This window comes from Aspergillus vadensis (assembly GCF_003184925.1).
Source record: "Aspergillus vadensis CBS 113365 unplaced genomic scaffold BO88scaffold_2, whole genome shotgun sequence".
NCBI classification, from domain to species: Eukaryota; Fungi; Ascomycota; class Eurotiomycetes; order Eurotiales; family Aspergillaceae; genus Aspergillus; species Aspergillus vadensis.
In genome coordinates, this window is record NW_020292040.1 from 2,148,763 (window position 1) to 2,162,936 (window position 14,174).

Here is a 14,174-nt window from a genome sequence, read left to right on the forward strand (position 1 = left end):
GCAATGATTAGATCTGATAAATTCTGCAGACATGACGGATTCTTATTCTTAAGTGTAGTGATTTTTTCTTTTCTAATTGGGAGTGATATGCAGGGAGCGTGGCTACCAAGGTACTTTACCTTACCTATTTATTTAATCTATCTTACCACCCTTAAACACTAGGTGCCTGTTAATGTATATGTATTAATGCCTAAGAGGATTACTTCAATTTATCCTAGAGAGTGGTAACTAGTGTATGTACAGTATCTTATATATATTGTATGTAGTATGTATTTAAGAGATAACGATATAATAAAATATAAATTCTATATATGTATAAAGTACAGACAGAGCACGGCTTTCTTTTCAAGATCCAGATTACTTGAAACGGGAAAACAATGAGAGAAAAAGGAAAATCGAGTCTAAAGTAACGGAAAAAGCTGAAAGGGAAAAGGCAAAGGTAATGGAAAAAGAGAAACGCCAATGCACAACACCGCATGCATATGCCCTCTATATCGATATCGATCAATTACTGCGTAGCAGGGATTCAAAACCAAAGGGAAAGGGGGTAAAAAAAGTAGAGGTAAGAAGGAAAGAATAAGAAGAGAAAGGAGAAGAATATACAGATCACTCAAACCAACCCGAACCGACTCTTCAGCGAAAGCAACGTCTCATAAACAGACAACTTCAACTCCACGCGCAGATACCCAGTCCAAGCGCAGAGGAAGCGCCAGAAGTTTCCAGGACGGAGGATACCCCCGGTCTCATTGACAGAGTCCATTTGCTCTTCGAAGACGGTGCGGGTGGCGTAGCGGGCGAGAATGAGGAAGGTGCGCATAGGTCCTTGGCGGGTGTGGAGGTTCTCGTCGAGACTGCGGGCTGTATGTTTTACATCAATGATTAGAGACAGATAGATTAGAAGGGGAGGGAGGAGTGGGACTAACTCAGATCGTTCGTCTTGAGGATCAGTAAAATAATTCGAGGTACTTGGCCTAGGAGTTCGACTAATTGCTGCAGCAGACCGTCGGCCAAAGAGCCGGACATGCTCTCTCGTTCTGCCGAGGTACGAGCAGACACGATATCCTTCTTCTGGAGCACCATGTAGTCGCGGCCCGTGATGGCACTGGCGAAGAGGGGGAACTGCTCGTCTGTGATTCCGGCAACCTTGCGCGCGTACTCGCGCATGCGCGGAAGGTCGGACTCGATCACAGCCAGCCAGAGCTTGGCGTAGTTGCGGCGCAGGTCCTTGTCGATGTCGCGGTAGAGACCGTGGTCGTAGAGGATGATGTCGAAGTTGTGCCGGCGACGGTTGGGGTTCGGACGGATGGCGATGTTGCCGCCGTGAGGATCACAGTGCAGGGGTGCGTTGTTACCGAAGATCATCTCGTTGAAGATGTGTGCCAGAGCAGCGGAGACTTCGTCGCGGTCAATATTGTTCGAGTCGAGGAATTCAAGGTCGTCGGGACGTCGGCCAGAGATGAACTCCATGACCAGGATACGCTTTTGGGACCACATCACTAGATGATATTAGTATGCACTTGCTGGGTAAAGGCAACTATGACTGTCGAGGCATACCTTCAGGGATAACCAACGGGGCATCCGAGTGCTTCTTGAAGTACTCGCTCGCCCGCGTGGCATTCTCCGCCTCCATTCGGAAATCCAGCTCCTGGGGCAGAGACAGGTCCATTTCACGAGAGAGCCATTCCAGATCGTATTCAGGGAAGAAGCGCTTCAGCATCGAAAAGGTAAACCGAGTCAAGGCCAAATCCAGGGGCACCCACTCCGCCAAAGCGGGATGCTGCACCTTGACCGCAACCTTTTGACCTGTTTCCTTCAATGTACCAATGTGCACCTGCGCCAAAGAAGCGGCACCAATAGGCTCAGAATCGAACGACGAGAACAACTCGTCGATACGACGTCCTGTATCGGCCACGAACATTTCCTCGATCGATTCAATCGATGACACGGGGCACTTGTCCTGGAGCGGGATAAAGGTTGTAGTCCATTCCGACGGAAGCAGGTAGCCCATGCTACTCAAATGCTGTCCCAGCTTGATGAAGATCGATCCATTCTTCTCGAGAACCCGTAGAGTTCGTTCCGCGCAACGTTTGTGACAGGCCCGGATGGCTTCGCTTCGTTCTTCCGGCGTGGAGGTTTCTTGCTTGAGAGTTACCCGGTAGCTGATTGATTCAAGACGCATAAGTATACCGACAGCATAGCCTCAGGGGTGTGTATATATGCTTACTCGTTTATGCAAACCGCCAGTGTGCCAACCACTCTGCCAGTTCTCGCAGCGGCACGGTAGAAGTGTTGAACTTGGTCCGAAAACACCACTGCTCCAACCACGAGGGTGCCTCCAATCACAGCATACTTAATGGCCTTGCTGCGCGCTTGACCTGATCCCGAATGCTTTCCATCACTCTGTCCCGAATTCGCCGATTCAGACAATGGAGACGTGCGGGTGGCGTAAGTGGCCCGGGGAATCGACTGGGCGATACGACCGGAGAAGCGCTTCGAGCATGATGCAGGAGGTGTAGTAACCGAGGTGGAAATCATCCGACGGGGAATCGAAGACGACGGGGCGAAATTGCCAGGGTGGCAGGCGAGAGAAGGCTTCGAAGCCGATCGTATGACCGCCGCAGGATCAAAATTGGAAGCCCGCAGCGGAATGCGGAGGAGCGCCGCCCTCATCCCGAACTCGAACAATGCCGTCTGGGGAGCGACCACAAGTCGAGAACAGCTGTCAACCGGACGGCGTGGATCATCCGTGCCAGCACGAAGCCCTCGAGGACAATTGTAGGGGGAGGAGGAAAGTCTGCAGGAGGAGAATGAGGAGGGAGGATGCGGCGGAGAAGTTCACTGGTTGGCCGCCGCGGCGCATTTTCGTCGCACTTCTGCATCGGAAGCCGATCAGCCCCGTTTGGCCGCCACTTCGGGATTGCCCTTACAGTGCCAACTGTAAGTATGTACTTCCTACACAAAGTTCGAAAACAAAAACAGAAAATCGCACTCGTATGTTATCCATGATTATCTACATGGGCCATTTCCCTCCCTGACAGTTCCGTCTTCCTGTACCCCGAATACCAGCCTGAGAGAGATCCCATCTCCGCCTGAAAGCACATCGACAAAAGAATGTGTATACACAGTCAAAGCAAATCACAAACAAACCCAGTACTCCAATCCTATGCAATGCAAATACAATGTATCCATCTACTTCCACAGTTTCCTGTCTACCCATGAGCAAATCATCGCACCTCGGCCCAGCATGAGGTCCGCTAGGACGCCCAGTCGGAATCAGCATGCGTGGGTCGTCGGCGCTGAGGAAGGATGGAACGTCGACGGGAGAGTGAACTCGACGGCCGAGTCTCCTCCTCAGCCAGAAGCTCTACTTGTGATAGCCTGTTAGCCACTCCTCGCGACAGTCTGTTCCTCGACGGGCCGGCACTGCTGCTGAGCCCAGCTGACAGAGCAGGGCTAGTGCCATCCCTGCTGCCTGGTCGTAATGCCAGAGCCGAGCTGCTAAGGGAGGGCCGTGGGTGCCGCTGGCTTTCCCGTCCATCGAAATAAGCCTTGGGTTGGTTGAACCGATTGATCTGTGGGGTGGCTGGGGCGGATTGGTTCGCAAGGTAGCCTGGGGGCGTGGTAGACGTGCTCTTGCGCCTCATACCAGGCTTGCGCTTCTCGAGACTGAAAGATTCACTGCGCTCATTGGATTGGATCAGCTTGCCAGCCATGTCTCTAACCAGAATGGCCGGGTCATGCTCCAATTCCCGGATTGCTTCCAAAAGTCCATATTTCGCAAGAAGGCCACCTTGTTCTTCGCTAGAATCGCAGATGCTCGAGATAATACGCAGGAGGTTCAGCCGAACAGCGGCTTTGTTGTGATGTAGTTTCTGCCCTAGCCTTGTGAAGAGATCAGGACGCGCAAATGTCGAGGCAATAGGCGGACTCAGTCTCAGAAGCTTTTGCAGTGGCTCGAGAATGTTCTCGAAGGCGTTCGCCTTGGAAATCGTCAAGCACCTGACAATGGAATCCGTAAAGGACATCTTGTCGTAGCGGTTATCCAATAGGTGTTCCTCAACCTTGGCCGTTTCTTCCTGGAGCCTGCCAAATAATTAGATCGGTCCTCACTACACACGGTGCCAACACATACCAAGTAAATATAGCATCCAATGCGGTCACCTGCCAGTACGGGTCCGACAACAGAGAAATGTAGAAAGCCAGACCCTTATTGCGCCACAGTTCGCGCCGTCCGACCTTACCAGAATGCGCCATGTCGCAAAGAATCGGCAGCGCAAACTCTTTGAGCGGCCGCTCGGTCTTTACAATCTTCTGGAGAAGCGGTACTATGCCATTCAGTGCAGCATCCTCCTGGCGGGACTTGTTCAAACGACACATGTTGTAGATAGTGTTGAGAATCTGGTTGCTAACTTCCCGGAAATGCGGCCGTTTGATGGTCGACCTCAACAAGTCCGTAAGCACGTCGATGGCGTTGGAGTTCTGGAGCGAGTCGAGAGTTGTTGAAAGCATGGACAGATTCTTGATAAACTTCAACATAGTGATCTGGTGTGCGGGCGTCATCCGCTTCAGCTCTTTCAGGACCCCTGAGACAGGTTAGCGGAGTGTCTGTTGTATCTAACTTGATGCCTTACTGTGCAGAACTGTTCGCTCAGCAACCATTTCCTTAACGTGATTCTCGGCCTGCGAGAAAATGAAAAAGATGTTGGCTATCCGGCCTTCCACGATTTCTGCCAATTCTCCTTCTTCGTCCAAGACTCGGCTCAAAACAAGTGACAAGGGATCCAAGACAGAATTGCGTGATAGAATCCTGCAGAAATCATTTTTCGGCGTCGAACCCTAAATCGAGTCAGCGTCTGAACGAGCAGGTTGATCTGCAGTCGGACATACCTGTAAATCAAAAACGCTCCAGATACCGTTCACCCCAATGAGAACGAGATCGCGTTCATCTTCGTAGTCGTCTTCCAAGAACTCGACCAATACGTTGAGACCACCGGCACTGACGAACATCTGGAGGGTGAGAGTAGATGTTTGATACATCTGCTGCACAAAGGCTGCTGCTTCTAGTCGAATCTCTCTCGGATACTTCTTGGAGGCAAACTCGTTAATGATTGGAATACCTCCGACGAAACAGAGGTTTTCTTGGATCTCATAGTCATTGAAAATGATGGCGTTGACAATCCGCAACAAGCACAAAATAATGTCGCGCCGACGGCAGATGTCAAGGATTTCCAAGATCGGTAGCATCCCGTGAGCGCTAATGATGATGTTCTTCGTCTCTGGAAGATCACAGAACACGGTTAGCAGTTGCTCCGAGATTTCTCCAAGCACATCTTCATCTTGAGACGTCTTCAGAGAGCTGACAAGACCCTCGACTTGACCCCGTAAACGTGCGTATTTGTCACGCGCGATGTTAGCTTCCAGATCCACCTCATCGAGTCCTTCTTCAAGCTGGGCAAACGGATCGTCCTCATCATCTTGATCGCCAAGCCATGAATTATTCGATAGCTTTGAGTTCAACATCAGCGTACTCCGATCCGAGCCCTCATCGCTTTCGGGCTTATCCAAGGCAACCTCATCAGCGCCTAGAATGTCAGAGAAGTCTTCGTCTCGCTCGTTTTCTGCGAACTTTTGTATTTCTATTGCTGATCGGTGGCGCTTGACAGATATCCGTTTTCTAAGCTGCGGCTGGTGATCTTCATCACGATCCGGTGACGCCTGATACCGGACTACCTCCTTTGAGGGCGAAGAGATCGATATATCGCTGCCCTCTTCGTCGATATCCTAAGATGCATAAGAAGCCGCATACTAATAACCCAGTAGGGGATATTCTTACCTGGAAAGCACTGAGTTTATCATCCAAGATATCTTCATTTGCAGAGATGAGGTCGGAGTAGTCTTCAACCGAGTTCTCCTTGAAGTACGATGTTGGGCGCTGCGGTCTTAATGGTGGCACAGGGGTCTTGAGAACAGGTACATTGTGGTGCATCGCAGTTAATGTGGGCTTTGTCTGCTGTGACATGTTCTCCATCCCGGTCGGTTTGGCCGAGTAAGGGCGAATGGTCCGAAGAGGATCCGATTCACCGGGCTGTTGAGAGAAAGGATCATCGAAGTCATCAAAGCCATCTTCTGACTTCAACACTGTACCATCTAGGGATGCAAACGCCTTCAGCTTTTCGGAGGAAAGCATTCCGCCAAAATTGTCCTGTGGCCGAAGGTGGGGAAGCTGCAGCGCGCTGGGAGAGATAGCAGTAGCAAAGTCATCGTCCCAATTGTCTTCTTCCGTGGAGTCCGGCGAGCGGAACCGATCTGTCACATGCTTGGACACCGGGCTGGGAAGAATATCCTTTGTTGGGGTATACCGAGATGGAGCCATTTCGGGGCGCAGAGCAGCACCTTGAGCGTCGTATCTGTACGGTTTCCGCAGGGTTCCAGTGTCCGGAGAACGAAGAGCTTCGTTCCACTCCTGAACGCTCTTGACTGCTTCCTCGTACTCGGTGGATTTCTTGGGAACCACGGAATCAGACCTGCGAGCGTTGACAATCCATGGGTGTTTAAGGAGCTTCCTGGCGGAAACACGAAGATTGGGATCTTTTTGGAAGCATTGCATCAAGAAGTCTTTGACAGCCTGGATACTCATTAGATATTGAGAACGGAGGATGGGACAGGAAACTGACCGGAGAAGCACCCTGAGGAAGGGGAGGGTGGTCATCATTGACAATGCGAAATAGAGCCGGCATAGGTTGGAGATTGTAGTAAGGAGGCTTACCCTCCAGAAGCTCGATCACGGTACAACCAAGACTCCAAATATCCGAAGCTGTCGTCGCACCAGAAAGTTCAATCACCTCCGGAGCCATCCAATACGGCGTCCCAACGACGCTGGACTCGCTAAGCCCAGTGGTCCTGCTGGCCACACCAAAATCTGCAAGCTTGACTAGACCTTCTTTCGTTGTAAGGATGTTGGCTCCTTTGATATCTCGATGAATGACACCTTGCTCGTGCAGATATAAGAGACCATGGAGCACCTGAGACATGTAGAGACCGACCAGGTTTTCTGGGAAACGCCCAAAGTTCTTTGCGATCGAGTGTAAAGAGCCATTTTCACAGTATCTGTCTCGTCAGCTACACTGATCATGGCTTCAACAACCAATGCGAAAGTACATACTCAAGAATGATATTTAGAGTTTCCGCAGACTTCACGAACCCCTGATACTTCACAATATTGGGATGCTACATCACAGGTCAGCTGGGGTGACAAGGGACATGATCGGATTTCGCATCTCACATCTAGGTTCTTCAAAAGATCGATTTCCAACTGCAACACAGCGTTAGCGGACAGCTACTTAACAAGCGGCGACCGGAGAAGGATTACCATAATCACTCGTAGTTCACTTTTCGGCAGATCCACCAATTTGATCTGCTTCACAGCGACTGTTTCCCCAGTATTCCAATTCAGGGCCCGGTAGACCGACCCAAAGGCACCTTTACCCAGGCAGTCGCCCAATTGCTACATTAAGTCACCATTAGCCACTCCCATCACGGGGAACCAGGGAAAGCCGTATTCATACATAATCCTTAAGCTCCGCGACATCCTTAGCGGACGATTTGACAACCCTATCATCCTTCGGTTTGTCTTGTTTGGCCGGGCTGGAGTTGAGTCTCGACAGTCGCGTTTTGGCTGGAGTGCCGGAGGCCTTGGAAGGTGGCGGCGGCCCCTCACTGGCTTCGCTGGACCGGGAAACCATGGTCGCGCAGCGGGTGGATCGAGGTCCCCTTTTCGCTGTTGTTTAGAATGACACTCAACAGCTGGATGCACTCGGATTCCGACAACTGTAGGCTTAGACGACGAGGGAAGGTGTAGAAAAGGCAGGCGCCAGAGAACCGATCGGATCGTTCATGTCAGCACGAACTATTCATCCAGACAGAAGAGATCTCGTTAGCAGGTTTCAGACACAATATAAGATGCAGCAGGAAGATAAATCTGCGCTGAACTCCGCAGAAAATATGGCATGATCTCATGGTGGATTCAGACGAAAGAAAAAAACATACAGGAACAATCTTTGTCCTCGCAGTCAAGAGAGAGCCGCGTCCGGTTCAACGCGTCTCTACACATCGAATTTCCCCTTCCAGAAAAGCAAATCTAATCGTCCGCTCGTCAGAAAGACTCACGGATATCCAACCAGAAGCTTGCGAAGGGACCGACAAAAAGTCACGGACTGCTGTGCCTGCCGGAGCAAATGCAGGACAGACGGGTGTTTTGAACTTTCCTTTTCTCTTTTCCCCACAGACCACCACCAGCTGGCTTAGGCCATGACGCAGCGCCCGGCCGCTGCTGGATCTCCGATCAGCCTTATCACCGTATCACTTACACCCGCTATGATGCGAGCTGTGCAATTACTCCTCTGCAACTCGTAGCATGTTATTGATGTTTTCTTACTGCAATGTAGTGCTGCACTGTATATATGCAAGTCGCAAGACTGGTTTGCGCATTGATAATTTACAGAACTAGGTCCTCGGAACAGGAAATGCACTTCCGTTAAACTAATTAATGTATGCTTATATACTTACAGATACGCCAAAACGCTGCGGATGGAAAAGGGTATCTCTGTCAGGAAAGACCATTGGTCTTGATGCCATGACTTATAATTGCTTTTGTGCTTCCCGGAGGAGACGTAGAACATCCGACGCCAGGTAGAGGCTGCCAGCAATGACCAATGGGCCGCCACTAGCTTGTTCACAAGCCCAATGGATAGCGCCGGAAATGTCTTCCCCAAAGGTTTGCACTTGTCCAATACCCGTGATTGATCGGACACATGAAGCCACCTCTTCTGGCTCATTGGCCTTGACCCAGGGCATGCCATCCACGGGTCCGAACGCGGTGATCGCGACTCGATCGCCCGCCTTGATTATAGAATGAAACAAGGACTCTATATCCTTACCGCGGGAGGCCGCGATAACCCAGGTGACGTTCGTACCTTGCGGACGAAGTTTGTAATCCACATATTCTCCGAGAACCTCCGCCGACTGAGTATTGTGAGCACCATCCAGCAGAACAGGCTCTTCACGATCTGCCAATGGTTTCAGAACAAGCTTTTGTAGGCGCGCCGGCCACTCGACTTTTGACAGTTGTGGAACGAGCACATCGACGTCAATGTCGGGACGGAATCGAGACAGAGCAAGTTTCAAGGCCGAGACCGCACAGGACATGTTCGCTCGCTGGTGAGGTAGGAGATCGAGTGTAGCAAAGAGCCGACCAAGCGATGGGGAGTGATACTCTGGAGTATCGGGGCGTGTGAAGATCGCGTCGATGCCGAGTTCCTTGATGTGATCTTCGAGGGTTCGGAGCACTTCAGGCGAATTGGTACCATCTACAACACATGGAACACCCGATTTCATGATTCCCGCCTTTTCCTTTGCGATTTCTTCGATAGTATCGCCGAGGAGGAACTGATGGTCCAGGCCTATCTTCGCGATGACGGAGACCAAGACGTCGGTCAGGATGTTCGTTGCGTCCAGGCGACCGCCCATGCCAACCTCAACCACCCCGATGTCCACGCGCTCATGATTAAATATCTCGAATGCAGTTGCAGTCAGTAGCTCAAACTCGCTCGCACCGATTCCCAGCGTTTGATCTCGAAGTTTGACTCTAGCTTCGATCTGCCGGAAGAGTGACTCTTGAACGACTTTCTCGCCGATAGTGATGCAGTCCCAACGATCAATCAGATGCGGGGAGGTGAAACGGCCACAGCGAACACCACCCGTCGACAACAGGTGGGAGAGATAAGCGCTGATGGACCCTTTGCCATTGGTGCCAGCAATATGGATTGCCTTCCAAGTCAGCGGCGTCTGCTGGAGAAGGCGGACTATGCGACTAAGACCGAGCTCAATCATCCCTCCGAGTATGTGATGATTGATAGTTGAAAAGGACCAATCCTCATGATCAGAGGAAGATGAGGGACGAGGTGGTCATGGAGGGGAAAAGTGTGTTATCTATTTGACCTCCAGAAAACTTGCGCCGATCTGAGTTGCCCGCGGGATTCGGGCAAGATAATCATCGGGGAGCTGTCAGGTGCCGACCGATAAGGATTAATGCCTAAGGCATGAAGAGCCGAGGCCGGAAGCGGTCGTTACCGTACGTAATAACCCCCAGTCGGAGGGACAATAATCCAGGTAATTGGTATCAATTTGGCAGAGTAACGCTGAGGGAGTATACTCGAAGTTGATCCATGGAAATAGTCAATCGCCTGCGTTGTGATCAATGCCATTGTAAGTGAAACATTCAGTGGTCACGATCCATCTCAATTGACAACTCATTAATCATTCACTCTTCCCTCCCTTCAGCCTTTAGGCGCTGTACCAGATTGTACGCGGATGATCATTAGGGCGCCACCACCGGTTCTCCCAGCCACCCAGAATCCCCCAATGTTTCCCTCAGGCCAACCCGCGGCGCTACGACCGCAAGCCTCAGGCGCAAAATCTCTTCGCCTCCGCTTTTTACCCTTACGAGGAAAACCAAATCTCGCCGTTTCTCCATCAACACATCGCCCTGGTCGCTGTCCCCGCAATCTGGCCCTCTCCATTTAAGGACTCGCGTCACTTCACGCTACTTCTGGATGCGGCTTCTTTCCTTGATCTCCCTTTCTGCCTGGACCGTCGCTCCCTATCCTTTCTTTTCTCATCCTCTGTAGCCATGGGTATTCCGTGAGTCCACAATTTCTTACCCTACACAACTCTCGCCGCTGTCGGGATTCTACGCGCGACTCCGTCGGCCAAGAGCGCACGGAACGGCTGTCATATCTGACTGACATGATGCAGACTGTTCTGCGAGTCCTCCGCAGATGCTCCGAAGAACAATCCCGTCAAAGACCCATGTGCCACTGCGCGCTCCGCAATTCGTCGCCAGGCTAGTATTCGTCGTCCCTCGCGCTATGGCGGCTCCGCCTTGCGCAGCGCAACCCTCCGGTCGCCTTTCCCTCGTCCGCTAGCAGATGAGATTGAGCGTGAGGCGAATGGTCTTCAGCGTCATGTGCGCTCTCCGCTTTCGAACTCTAGCAGCGCCGATGACCCGTTCGACCTGGCCCGCGGCCTCCTGGATTCCGATCGACGCGAAGCCGGCCAGCGACTGCTGAGCGATGCGCTCCGTCATGGGCGGCCTGGTCAGCGATTAAGGATACCGCGCAGCTCGGCTTTGTCCGATCTATACAACCGTCCGTCGCCGGGTGATGACACAATCAACCGGCCTGACCAGTCTCATCCCCAGTTCACACCGCGTTTTGCTCCTGCGATTGCATACCATAGGACTGCGTCTCCTCAAGCGCGCCCAGAAGCTGCTCGTCTATCCCCATTCCTTCGACCCGATGGTCTTGGAAGCGATCTTTCGATTTCAGCGGGCTTCCCTACACTGCGACGTGTCGGTGAACGATCGATCAATGAGGCAAATCGTCCCAACCGCGAGTCGGCTATTGATGGTCTTGGCGACCGACAGAGAAGTCTGAGTCCAGATGACGATCATGCCAACGATGCATGGGAGACTCTCCTTACCACGATCACGCCGGATACCAATCTTCCTAGTGCCGATTCGTCCTTCACGTCCGCATCGGCTTCTGGAACGAATGCTTCGACAATCGGGACATCCGCAAGTTCGGCAACCTCGCTGCAGATGTCGAACCCTATGGAACCGGGCACGGGCACGGGCACTGTCCAGATGGTCCTCGATCCATACCCCGAGTTCTTAAATCCCTGTGACTATTCAAGCTCCAGCGATTCCGATAGCGATTCCGAAACAGGAATTTCTTCCAACGCATTGTTCCGCCGCTACCGTCGTGTTCGTCAGATGGAGTCACTGAGACGTGCTCAGCATCTCCAGTCAACCATGAGCAACCACCCTCCTATTCCTACCATCTCCTTTGCATTCTCCGATTCCTCTTCTACTTCTACCGATCCAGACCTGCAGCAGATGCAAGCCATCTTAGATCGACTTGCGCGTCGCGAGGATATCCCTGAAGAATGGTGGGCGGCAGCTGGACTGTCCCGCACCCTTGGCCGCCGGCTCGGCGCAAACGATGACACTAACGACACTGATAGCGTGGATGGACCGCTCAGGTCGAGGTGATCATGTACCTTTCTGTCACTGTGTTAGATACCGAGAATTTAGTTAATAGGTCATCTGGGGATGCTTGTGGTTTCGAGTTGGTCTTAGCGGGGGTCTCTTGTTTGGCGTTATGGTGTCTCAGCCAGGGTCAGGCGGCTGAATAAGTTATGGACGGGAATTACCCATTATGAGATGGAATTGATCTAAAGTGCATATACGGGCACATATTGTACTCATATAACCTGGCTTGTCTAATGTCATTCGGTGTGATTTAATCAAGGTATTGGAAACTGTAGGAGTTGTATCAGTTTAGCCTGGAATGGGATACTTCAAGTTGCTGCTAGCCGTGGACATGTGACCTCATGCATTGACCAGTTGTTCCTTCAATGACTGAGAATGGCATTTGACTATCCCACATAAGCATTACCATCTATGTTCCACCAGCCGGAACCCTGAGATATATAGAAAACTCCAAAAAACATGCCGAGTTTACTTCATCCACAGCCGACAAAGTATAACCACACGGTGCCTGATAAGTTAGCCGGTCCCCTGTGACGTATCTCACTATCGCTGGCCCGGCCGGAGTCAATGCGATCGCGAGCCCCCACTCTGACGACAAGCCCCGCCGACTTATTTATCCCATCGAGCCCGCCGTCGGAGCTTCTCGCTGTCTCCCAGAACTGCCATCCTCCTGTTTGTCGCCCATCACTCGGTACAGGTACCGAGGAAGTGTCTCTCGAATCAGAGTTTCCCATAGCAAATCTCTTAACTCCCATCCACCATCTTCCGCTCTTCAAAGCGACCCAATCTTTGCATGCACGGGACCACGGATCTCTGTCCTCGAACCCATATAATACCTTCTCCCCAGATTCCTTTTCTCGTATTTATCTCCTTATAAATAATACACACACCAATAATGGACGACCAAGTGAGCCGACTAGTCGACAAAATCTGGAGTAAGTCATCTCTTCCCCGGACGAAGGAGGGCAGCATACTCCGCAATCAGCACCCCATCACCCCCGCAAAAACTAACCAGGTCTCCCCAGACAAATTCCAATCCACACCCAAAGACACCCGCCTATTAATCGCCATCAGCGGGATACCCGGCTCAGGCAAGACAGAACTGGCAACCATGATGGCCAACCGCATCAACCGGCGCTACCTAACGCAACACCCCGAATCACCACAAGTCGCTACCAACGTGCCCATGGACGGCTACCATCTAACTCGGGCACAGCTATCCGAGATGCCCGACCCGGCGTATGCTATTGCGCGCCGTGGCGCAGCATTTACCTTTGACGGGGAGAAGTTTCTGCAGCTGGTCCGGGCGCTGCGGGAGCAGGTGACGCCCGAGACGCAGAGTCTATATGCACCGAGCTTTGATCATGCGGTAAAGGACCCAGTTGATGACGATATATTGATCCCGGCGTCGTGTCGGGTGATATTCTTCGAGGGGAATTACTTGAGTTTGAATAAGGAGCCGTGGAATCGCGCGGCGGAGTTGATGGATGAGTTGTGGTTTGTGGACGTGGATTTCGAGGTTGCGAAGAACAGGTTAATCAGGAGGCATGTTAAGGCTGGAATTGCGAGGGATGAGGCAGAGGCGGAGAAGAGGGTCTTGGAGAATGATTTGGTCAATGGGAAGGAGATTGTTGATTATAGGTTGGATTTGCAAGAGCTGGTTGTCAGTCGGTTTGATCCTGCGTGGGATGCGTGAGTGGGTTATTTGGGTGGATGGAGATTCTAGAGTTATAGACGTTGGTCAAGACTCGATACTAACTAGACTTATACTTATGATTACCCAGATTCTTGGATATACGACATGCATGGAGAGATCATTAGCAATTGAAGACTTGCATTGAATGAATATTGGAGAAAGAGTTTACTATCTCGTTGAGATTGAGCATCACAGCACTTGTTAAACCATATGAAAAGTATCGATACCGGCATTCTGACCCAGATTCGAATGTCTACATCTGCTCTATACACCTTTCGCCCCTACCAAAACTTAGTCAAGAACAATGACCACCCTCTAGCTGAAAACTAGACTAGCTGGACCCCACTACTACGCTTGCTATATGCCTGC

At 51.4% G+C, this 14,174-nt stretch overlaps 5 protein-coding genes across 5 annotated transcripts; 2 read left to right on the forward strand and 3 right to left on the reverse strand.

Moving 5' to 3' along the window:
- Positions 1–275: 275 nt before the first annotated feature.
- Positions 276–2,814, reverse strand: BO88DRAFT_484789 (ABC1 kinase family protein). The gene is made up of 4 exons (XM_025712301.1): positions 2,225–2,814; positions 1,555–2,159; positions 924–1,496; positions 276–858 (listed from the first exon to the last, which is right to left on the reverse strand). The coding sequence occupies exons 1-4, from the start codon at positions 2,668–2,670 to the stop codon at positions 611–613; spliced, it is 1,872 nt and encodes a 623-aa protein (XP_025567728.1). The 5' UTR covers positions 2,671–2,814; the 3' UTR covers positions 276–610.
- Positions 2,815–3,254: 440 nt separating this feature from the next.
- BO88DRAFT_432272 (serine/threonine-protein kinase) lies at positions 3,255–8,119 on the reverse strand (the record flags this gene model as incomplete). The annotated part of the gene is made up of 10 exons (XM_025709352.1): positions 7,566–8,119; positions 7,370–7,504; positions 7,283–7,312; positions 7,163–7,227; positions 6,675–7,107; positions 5,834–6,625; positions 4,888–5,781; positions 4,632–4,836; positions 4,133–4,583; positions 3,255–4,083 (listed from the first exon to the last, which is right to left on the reverse strand). The coding sequence occupies exons 1-10, from the start codon at positions 7,740–7,742 to the stop codon at positions 3,255–3,257; spliced, it is 4,011 nt and encodes a 1,336-aa protein (XP_025567729.1). The 5' UTR covers positions 7,743–8,119.
- Positions 8,120–8,400: 281 nt separating this feature from the next.
- BO88DRAFT_401521 (dihydrofolate synthase) lies at positions 8,401–10,165 on the reverse strand. The gene has a single exon (XM_025705865.1). It carries the CDS (start codon positions 9,886–9,888, stop codon positions 8,638–8,640), a length of 1,251 nt encoding a protein of 416 aa, XP_025567730.1. The 5' UTR covers positions 9,889–10,165; the 3' UTR covers positions 8,401–8,637.
- A 58-nt stretch (positions 10,166–10,223) lies between these two features.
- Positions 10,224–12,437, forward strand: BO88DRAFT_484792 (uncharacterized protein; the record flags this gene model as incomplete). Its single annotated transcript, XM_025712302.1, has 3 exons — positions 10,224–10,263; positions 10,380–10,698; positions 10,813–12,437. 3 exons carry the CDS (start codon positions 10,224–10,226, stop codon positions 12,107–12,109), a joined length of 1,656 nt encoding a protein of 551 aa, XP_025567731.1. The 3' UTR covers positions 12,110–12,437.
- A 292-nt stretch (positions 12,438–12,729) lies between these two features.
- Positions 12,730–13,953, forward strand: BO88DRAFT_441034 (kinase-related protein). The gene is made up of 2 exons (XM_025709844.1): positions 12,730–13,044; positions 13,135–13,953. The coding sequence occupies exons 1-2, from the start codon at positions 13,005–13,007 to the stop codon at positions 13,803–13,805; spliced, it is 711 nt and encodes a 236-aa protein (XP_025567732.1). The 5' UTR covers positions 12,730–13,004; the 3' UTR covers positions 13,806–13,953.
- The last annotated feature ends 221 nt before the right edge of the window (positions 13,954–14,174 follow it).